General features: G+C 39.0%; 1 protein-coding gene across 1 annotated transcript; it reads right to left on the reverse strand.

Annotated features, from left to right (window-relative positions):
* Nucleotides 1-3,262: 3,262 nt before the first annotated feature.
* On the reverse strand, nucleotides 3,263-9,877 carry LOC112467578 (histone-lysine N-methyltransferase EHMT1). Its single transcript, XM_025036265.1, has 9 exons — nucleotides 9,764-9,877; nucleotides 8,873-9,515; nucleotides 8,221-8,553; nucleotides 7,891-8,119; nucleotides 7,510-7,716; nucleotides 6,991-7,247; nucleotides 6,584-6,834; nucleotides 5,864-6,039; nucleotides 3,263-4,774 (listed from the first exon to the last, which is right to left on the reverse strand). The coding sequence occupies exons 1-9, from the start codon at nucleotides 9,854-9,856 to the stop codon at nucleotides 4,606-4,608; spliced, it is 2,358 nt and encodes a 785-aa protein (XP_024892033.1). The 5' UTR covers nucleotides 9,857-9,877; the 3' UTR covers nucleotides 3,263-4,605.
* Nucleotides 9,878-10,174: the final 297 nt, after the last annotated feature.

Here is a 10,174-nt window from a genome sequence, read left to right on the forward strand (position 1 = left end):
TCGGAAAACAGACTAGGTATCTATTAATATGTCATCGAAATTCTTTAATCCTCGAATAACTAACAATCGAGGATCGATTGCGTCCGTTTAAAGAACGCGACGATTTTTATCTCAAATTAAAAGTACAAATATATATCCTTCCTTCCTTGCCAGTTTTTAGTCCACCTTGTATATCAAGGAAACGGGAAATTACACGATTCTCGTCAACAGTATTGTTACACTTCTGAGCTCGAACACTTAGGTCCAGTTTCGCAAACGTCTAATAGCCAATTTCTTCACCGTCGGATAACTATCTTTCGGTTAACCTCACTCTTCATCCCTTTCTAATGCCCATTTCTACCAATGTAGATTAACTTTAATCTAGGTTTAACTTTACTTTCTATCCTCTTCTAACTCTTGGAACTAGGAAAAGATGACAGGTAAGTTAAACGAAGATTAAAATTAACCTGCGTTGATAGAAATGGACATAAGGGGACAGTTAGAAAGAAATGAAGAGTGAGGTTGACCGAGGCAAGTTTCACCAACGTTGATTAACGCCGTAACCTTCGATTAAGCTCACTCTCCATCTCTTTCTAACTGTCCCCCTTAGAAAGAGACGATAAGAGTGAGTTATTTAATCGAAGGTTATACAGTTAATCGAAGATGGTGAAACGCCGGCCCTGATAAGAGGGACGTTAGAAAGAGACGAAGAGTGAGTTAACCCAAAGTTCAAAGTTAACCGACGTTTGTGGAACCGGGCCTTGACGATTCACTGAGCTCGAGCTACGCGGAAAGGAAGGAAACGAGAAGCAGCGGGATATTAATATCCGCCCGTGATTCGTGCCAGCTTTCGCAGCTTAATTTCACGAAGGAACTTTCTTCCGTCCGTCGTGAGAGATCAATCGCGAGAACAACGAGCCAGCCGGAAAGTCGTCTGCAATCAACCCGCAAAGCTTGAACCCAGCACCATGTCCAAAATCGAGACACAAGACATCTTTTTACGAAAAAAAAAAAAATAGCTAAAGACGTCTAAAAAATGTCTCACGTCCCGATTTTGGACACGGTGCTGTCTGGAAAACCTCTCACGGCCCAAACTGCGAATAAGAGCGCGCCTAATATCGGGTACTGAGATTCGCGCTCCGTAGAAATTCATTCACTTTACCGTAAAAATCTTCGTATATCGTGGAAACGCGAGAACATCGCTAGAAAGCGGGCGCGTGAAATTCACGCCGTGCATGAAATCGCGACCGCGCGAGCATCGCAAAATGGAGCACGATCGCGACGCGCGGTTCAACGTTCGACGTTCGATTCGCGTACCTCATCCTCCTCCCCTCAAAAAAGAAATGTTCCGGCTTACCTTCCACTGTCCGCTCAATCGTCAGCCCCGCCGTGAGGAGATAGAGAAGAGACACATCCGTCAGCTGGTCGTCATCGTCATACTAAACACCCGTGGACGATCGCCTCCAGCACCGTGATCAACACCGTCGCACAATCACTGACTCGACCGCGCGTCGTCGCGTCACGTCACGTCGACACGTCGTCGACGATCGGCACATTCTTTCGGCACGTTTAACCGCTTTCCTTCGCCCTGCGCCCTTCGCCGGCCGAGAACCGAGAACTTTTAACCGGCGAGCGAGAGAAGAGTAGCACGCGCGCGCGCGCGCGTTTACGCGAAAACCGGAGAACCGGGGGAGAAACGTAAAAACGAGTCGCGGCAGGGGGGGGGGGGGGGGAGAGGAGAAAGGGTTTTCTAAAGCGCGTTCGCGGTGGAACAATCACGAGCACGATCGCGCGCGAACGCGAACCTCGGTGTATAACGACGAAACGCCGCTCCGATTGTGATAATAAGGCGTCGCGGACGCGCGCGCCCGAACGGGTGAAAAAAAGGGTACCTACGAATAATTCTACGCGGGCTACACGGCGTCGCGCCCTCAAGCGCGCTCGCTTCCACGGTCGCTACACTAACTGCCGCGGGACCCACTTGAATTTCGAGCCGGCGCGCCCGCGCCGGCCAATCAGCGGCCGGCGCCGCCGCCCGCGGCCCGCTTCACTGCGCAGGTGTGCCTGTTGCCCGTCGGCGCGCGGCGCGCGGCGCGGGGCGCGGGGCGCTATATATTTCATTCCGTTTGAAAAACGAGGATTTTTTTTTACCGACGCGATAATGATACTTTTAATTTTCTTTCGCCGGTTCGCTAAGTGAATGTCTCATTAGTATACTGTTGACTTTGAATGCCAATCGGAAAAATCGTGTGAAAGAACCACTTAGGAGATATAAAGACGCGCATATTTCTTTGAAATTAACACTCTAAAGTTAGCTCAATTTTTCAGCCGTTTCTTTGTACTATTTTAATGATTTATGTTCTCAGAGAAATGAATTGTAAAATTTTTTACAATAATGATTATTAATTAAAATTTCCAAATTTGTAATTTTATAGCGATTTTATTTCAAAGTTAAATTGTAAAGCATTACTAGCAGAAATAATTTTCATTTCGAATGATAGTGTATATATTCTGATATCAGTATAAATAGGCGAGAAAAAGGATGTTTACGGCAAAACACATCTAATGCAATAGATATTAACAAATAAGCTCATTTTTCGATTGCGTCGATCGAATGTTAGAACTTACACTGTTCACTAGAATTTGAAGAACAAAAATGAAAAATTTGTTTTAAAGAATGACTTTTAAAAATAAGTGAATCAAAATAAATCAAAAAACGGAATTTCTTCCATTATAATCTGAGACATTATTTTACAGATTAAATATTATTTGAATTTTGAATATATTCCTCTGGGTTTCTTTCCGTTCCCAACAAGCTACCGTTCTTTTCTTTGTTCTAAAAAAAAAAAGACAAAATTACATTCAAAATATTTTAATGATTGTAAAAATTGTAAAAAAAGTATTAAAACAGAAAAATTCAATAAAATAAATCTAACTTTCTCATGTAGCTATTTTGGAACAATAAAACATACTTTTAACGCCATCTCTTAGATCTTATTCAACTTTCTTTTAGACCTTACCAGAAGACATTACCCTGATAACACAATATCCAAACTCGAGACATAAGACGTCTTCAAAACGACATTATGTTGTCTGGGTAGATGGAGAGATGCATTTATTCTCACTTACTTTAAAAAAAAGTTTATTTCACAAATATTAGAATTATAACAAATATTAAAAATGTAAAAAAATTTGAAAAATTCAATCCCATTCAATCTCTTTGTAAAATTTTAAATTGTCTCTTTCATTTCAATTAGATTAGTATAAAATGAGAACTCGCGTGTTAAAAAGGGCAACTTTTATTATACAAAAAGTCGATCGTTTGTACAAAAAGGTGTATTCTTATATATTACATCGCTTGTAGTGAATCCAACGTTAAAATGCTTTACTCTGAGATGAGCGACTAATTGGAATAAAATAGCGTGACGCTTTATAATAAGGAACACACGAACACGCGGCTGCAATCATTCCAACATCGATTCACTTAAAAGCGATGGTAGCGTCACATACTTATCTGTCCTGCAATCACATACTCCGTCCAAGCAGGACCATAACAATAGTCTCAACACACAATTCACTACCTTCGCACCCTCGCACACGCAATAACTAGCTAAATCGTCATATATTATGCGCATCCTTATCTCGTTAAAAAAAGGGAGGAAGAGGAGAAAATGTAAAAATCAACGTGGCACTTTCTCGTAGAGTCGTTGCATTCTCGCGGAGAAGATCGGCAAAAGTAGTAGGAAACAAGTACGAGCAAGCCTGAGAGAAAATATGGACGAGATAACGTTAAAATCTCCTTGAGTTTGAAAGAAAATTAGAAGAGAATGTGAAAAGGATATCTTGCAAAACGTGTTACAATTATTACATTCTCCGTCAGCCTTTCAAACCAAATCGAAGATTCATTGTATAAAATACAAAATTGTTCCGTGTATTAACCACCGGTCTGCCAAGGAAAATGGGAGACACTTCCAATAAAATAACCTTCGCAAAAAATCTATCATAAATCTTTTTGATAAACTGACTATTATACATATCATACACATATTTGTCCCTGTCTTAATATACACACTCTCGCAAGTCGTTTCCCAGACAACACACGTCTCAAATCGGGACATAAGACGTCTTAAAGATGTCTAATAATATTCCAAATCGGACACATGACGTCTTAATGACGTCATGTGCCCGATTTGGAACATTGTGTTCCCTGGGTTATTTTTCAAATTACTATTATTCAAATTACTATTAAAATTTATTTATACTCAAAAAATGAGTGATAACAATCTTGATAGACCGGCTGTCAATTTATTTTACCGGCATTTTATCTCAACACGGACGAGCGTTCGGTGTTCGGCATAAAACAATAACATAACCGAACGTGACCGCTGCGAAGCCGACTGGTATATTACAGCGTAAGGAAACATCGATGAAAGAACCTAATCAAACGCTTATCATTCCACCACCGTTTTGCATTTGTACTTTTACGACCCCGCGGGCATTGCGGCAATCAATTTCACGGCGCGGAGAACCATGATCGACGGGACGATCGCTGCCGTCGTTATCATCATCGTGTCCGTTCGCGAAAAATCGTAAACACCTAAATAATTAAGCTAAATCGTATTAGGGTTACGACGATGAGGTTTGAGCTGCCAACATTTCCTCCTGCTGTATCTTTCTCCGGTAGTTATCCAGCGTAACTTGTATAGTCTTCTCAGAGTAACGGCAGTTTTCGGCACCGCAGGTACATGTGAAGGACTTGCACTTTATTATCCAGAATTTCTCGCCGTAATCGAAGCTAAGGGCAAACAGATCCATATTGGTCTATCGTGCGATGTTAGCAGAAAGGTACGTGACGTAAAAAAAAGCAGATCAGATTGTGATGTGTGAATATTCTTAAAGATACCGTCACCTTAATCCGTCGTGCGTTATTATATACATACGTAGATAAAACAATGTCCAAAATCGAGACATAAAACGACTTAAAAGACGTCATTAAGACATCTTTAAGACGTTTTATAATATGACGTCTTTAAGATGTCTTAATGATGTCTTTAAGTCGTTTTATGTCTCGATTTTGGACATTGTGTTATCTGGGTAGATATAGCAAGTCATATACACTAATTAGAAGTCGCGTTAAATAAAAAGAAAGATTAAATCTTGAAATCTTGCAAAATTATGTCAAGAAAAATGAGAAGGCAATTTATGATTGTTTTAACTCTCTAGAACTCTAGAGAAATAAATAATCAAATGAAAGAACGAATAGAAGTATAATCTGTTGAAAGATTATAAGGGTTATTTAAATATTATTATCAAATATCTTTATTGGATGAACGTAAATCCCGAACTACATCTATCGTAATGTTCACCGTAAGCGATCGTAACGCTCGTCGTAATAGCTATCGTAAGTTCATCGTATGAGTTGATTCAGCTTGAACTCTTACGATTATGACGCTTGTCTACCGTTACAACATAACTTAATCTGTCAGTTTTCTCGACGTGCAAAGAAAAATGTTTATAGACATATTGGCATAGGTATACGGTTTACGACGACTTCATTGCTTACGACCACGATCAAAGCGTTACGATAGATGTAGTTCTAGCTTAACATTTTGTCAGTCTACATTTTAATAAAAAGTGAACAGAATCGGATTACTCTGATGTCACAATATATATTTGAGTCACGACACAGAATTAAGAGACGAAATATGAAGTAACAAAGGTGAAAAAAAAACTACAACTACATACTGTCGATCGAACGAAAAACAAAACGTTAAACAATTTATTAACGGAAAGTGCAACAATGTGTTGTGTCCTGTTAGTTAATTTAGAGGCTCAGTGATTTTCGGCATCTCAATGACTTCAAATTCACCGTTTTTTAACATACCCGAGCTCTTCATCTGCCTCGATGTCGCGATTAGCGAAAAACGCTATCCTTGGAAAATGCAGATCCTGATGTTCGACGAACACTCGCACCGGCAATAGATTCGGCGCGCACGAATGATTAATGAACCGAGCAATATTCCCGTAACGTCTCGCGTCTATACAATACGTTTCTCCATCCTGCACATAAAGTAAACAATTTTTTTGTCAATCTAGAATATAATCACTTATAGATTTAATAAGCTGTATAACACCAATGAGAAACAGTTGTAAAGAAACAAATTGTAAACGTAGAAGATTCGAAACAACAATCTTCTGTTTTCAAAAAGGTGTCTAAAATCTCCGAACAGAGTAGCCAAAACAACTTTTTTACATCTCAGATTATGTAAGTATCTAAATATAGAATTAAAATTTATGTAAAAATGATTACACAAAAAATGGGAATGCGTCAGATAGTTTGTCACTTTGTCAAAGAAACGACTCGATTTTGATTCTCTGCGTATGAAAAATTTTGAGTAAAAAAACTCGTCATCCCATAATAAAAACACAAACAGATTCCAAGATAATTAGATAATAAATTATAGTGTTACATTCTTTGAAAGACGGCAAAATCCAAGAGAAAAAATATTTCCTAAGAGAAGAATTATGGAAACAATATGCGTGAATATTGGAAGCAAAACTACTTTTCTTTTTTCTAAACCAAAGTAAAAATTATGTATCTTACTCTATTGTCCAAATCGAACAAGTAGGAGTCATCTTCGCGATGATCAGCCTCGGAATCTGAGATTATCTCGCCGACATATTCGCAAACATAAGTGCCTTTAGGAATATGCCGGAGAGTTCGGAGGCCCCAACCCTTGCCCTTTGTGCGAAACAATTGAAACCGTTGCGTCAGCCCATGCTGAACCACGCGGTTGTTGCACGTAATACGATTACAGTCACAAGCCGGATTACATTCAAACAACATTGGTGGATCTATGACAGAAATATTATTTGTTAAGATCTTGATAAAATTATTTTCGTAAAATAAATTCCTTTGCTACTAATTCAATTAATGTATTTATGGACTTATAAAAAGTTTTTGCTCTTACGAATAAAATTGTTTTAATGTTGATATTTAAATAGGGATACCTGCATAATTAAATTCTGGAACGAGTTTTCCCTCCTCATCATACCAACATCGCAGACTTATATTTCCGCACAAACACTTTTCGGTACTGCAATTATCCTCACATCGACAAGACTGCAATGATGTAATTGTGCGGTCTACATTAATATTGCTCGTGAAACAATTCTCCGTTACGTAAAGAAAATCCGTCGGCTTGTCCTCGGAATCGTATCCATTAACACATTGTATAGGATTTGTTTCCTTTCCGCGTGAAATGTCACTGTAAAAAAACAGAAATAAAATTTTTGTAGAACGAAAGATCAGACAAATAAAGCTAATTTTTATTTATTATACACGTAATCTTTGATGTTGTAACTAAGTTAACAAAATTCTCGACAGAAATTGCGTAATAAAATTCTTAATATATCTAACTCGACAACAACCATTAAGGCAATTCAATTTTTTCGTAAAATTACAGCGTATGTCATTCATATATTTTCTTATACAGATATAATCGTGCGTACTTGATAATATATACTTACTTCGTCAATATCTTAACTGTCTTTTCCCACATATGCTCAAAGAGTTCGTTGACTTTTGCGTTCAATCTCAAAGCAGCCATAGTATCGCCATCCGAAGCGCAACAGTTCACCGCGGTTTCGCCGGCAGCATTCACCTCTCCTATTTTAGCACCGCGTGCTAGCAGTAGAACACTGACTGCATATTGATCCTGTCTAGCTGCTATGTGTCTAAAAGAAGAAGAAATCAAATATTATTTTATAATTAAAGAGAATCATCTCAAAACTTCAGCTTATTTAGAATAGTCATTGGTCACAATAGATGTTTCTGTTCGCGTAATATAAAAAAATAAAAATAAAAAAAAATTTTCAGAACACAATCTACAACAGAGACACAAAACGTACAACGGAGTATCACCATGGACGTTGACAGCGTTCACATCGCATCCCTCGTTGAGAAGCATTTCCGTGATGTCGGAACTGCCGCTGAAGGCACTCCAATGCAACGCTATATTCTGCTCGGCATCACGGATAAGCGGATCGCACTTCTTGTCCAATAAATACCGTGCGACATCCGTATGACAAAATTCACACGCCCAGATTAAACTTGTCCAGCCCCCATCGTCAACAGAATCTGCAAATAAAAACGTAAGAGAACGTAAAGCATTAAATCTATAAAAAAGCAAGAAACAGATTGTTTATATTTAGAGACGAGCTCGGCACAACACACATTACCTACTAATGTTCTCGGCACTTTACACTCAGTCAGAATGATTTTGCAGACTTCTAGGTGACCGGACTTGGCAGCCATATGCAAGGCGGTCATACCGTCCTCGCCCTTTAATGTTACATCGGCGCCTATCCTGACTAGGTACTTCACAACGGCAGCATTACCCTTACTCGCGGCTAGCATTAGCGGAGTTAATTGGTTCCTATCCATTACATCTACTTGAGCACCAGCTTGAACCAGAACGTGTACACATGACAAATGTCCTTTATCTGCTGCTATGTGCAGACCGGTCCGGTGAGCGTAATCCCGGAATGTGTGATTTGCATTGTAACCACATGCTGGAAACCATAAATCGTACATTATAGCGATACTTATAGCGATATAATTAAGCTATCAAAGTAAATAACATTTTCATCATTCGCTAAAAATATAATTTACAAAGAATCTGAATCGGAGAATTGTAAATAATAAAACCATTTAGCTCATCTTAGTCTATCTTCTGAATAAAACATTTATTTAATGAGAGATTTAAGATAAATAGATAAAAATAGAAATATAAAGGAATATGCAAATTTCCAAGCTTGGAAATTTCCAACTTCACAAACTCAGTTATCATCGATTTCTTTTAATTTTCCTATTTCTCAAGTATCTACTTACCTAGTACATTCACTAACTTTTCAAGATCCCCGTTTTTCACGGATGTGTAGAGACTCATGATGGTATAACGCTCTGGCCTCTCAGCATTAATCGACGGTTCGGGTATCTTGATAACGTCAGGCTTGATCAACGGGCTGGGCGGACGCTCAGCCAATTTCGTGTTGTCACCTTTTCCAGGTAAGCTCATCTTTGCAGATGGCAATTTGGAAAATTTTTTACGCGTAGGAATGAAAACCGGCCGCCGCATGCCGTTCATAGTCACCATCACATCATAGGCTGCTGTCTCACTGCCGCAGTGCGGACAGACGCCTTTCTTGTTCGGATAGATCTCACATTCGCGATGGTACTGGTGACCATTGGCACACTGCACGAACCTGCCTTGGGAGCAGAACATGCCGCAGGAAGGACAACAATTGTGACGCAGCAGTCGTTCCTTGTGCATACGACAAAGGATAATGAAAGGCACGCGTGTGCTGGGTCGTCGCATCGCCACGTCGTTGGCGTCCACCTCGTTACAGCAGCCCACCACCCGGCTGTCGATCGAGTCGATAGCAGTACAATAGAGTGGTCCCCCGGTACCGGTTATCGTCACGTATAACTGAGATCGCACTTGGCATAGGCACAGCATGGATTGCACGTACGTCTAAAATTGATGAAAAAAGAATAAGGATCCTAGTCAAAGTTTGTTGTAAACATTTTTTTCCTACTGACTGGGAGAGTATTATACGGAGATGTAATGATATTTATCAACTTGTGCCGATCGAACGAGGTTTCAATTAAATGATTTAAATAAATATATTGTATTAATACAATCTTTCACATATTTAAGAATTTGTAATCCCGATCTACTAGACTAATATTAGATTAAGCAGCTTAGATGACAATACTGACTTCACTCATAATCGCCGTTGATTCCGGCTTTGATGCCTGTCCTTCCGCGGGACTTGGGCTCGGCATACTCCGGCGAGTTCGTTTGACTGGCATGTCTATAATAAAATTGATATAAAACATAGTTAATAAATAAAACACTGCTTTACACATTTATAACAGAGGATAGAGAGAAGAGAAATGTAAAATAATGTCTTAATACTTCAACGGCAAACTTTTCATTTTAATTAATTTTTTATTTGTCTTTTAAGGTAGTCCTTTCGCAGCACCTAGTCAAGTAACAGTCCGTCATGAGGTAATTGAAAACAAACATATTGCAACATCCCAATAATTATAATAATATAAAATATGATTTTACACGCACGATTTAATCGTATTTAATTATTTACTAATTAACAAAAATATCACAATAGT

Source organism: Temnothorax curvispinosus, unplaced genomic scaffold (genome assembly GCF_003070985.1).
Source record: "Temnothorax curvispinosus isolate PA1 unplaced genomic scaffold, ASM307098v1 QBEX01017571.1, whole genome shotgun sequence".
Taxonomy (NCBI): Eukaryota; Metazoa; Arthropoda; class Insecta; order Hymenoptera; family Formicidae; genus Temnothorax; species Temnothorax curvispinosus.

Bases quoted from the DNA above. Each gene is read 5' to 3' on its own strand.
- LOC112467578 (XM_025036265.1), bottom strand. From the start codon at position 9,856: ATGCCAGTCAAACGAACTCGCCGGAGTATGCCGAGCCCAAGTCCCGCG. The intron at 6,040-6,583 runs GTAAGATACATA...CTTTATGTGCAG, and splicing joins TGTTCGATTTGGACAATAGA to GATGGAGAAACGTATTGTAT. The intron at 4,775-5,863 runs GTATGTTAAAAA...GTTTGCCCTTAG, and splicing joins GAGGCAGATGAAGAGCTCGG to CTTCGATTACGGCGAGAAAT.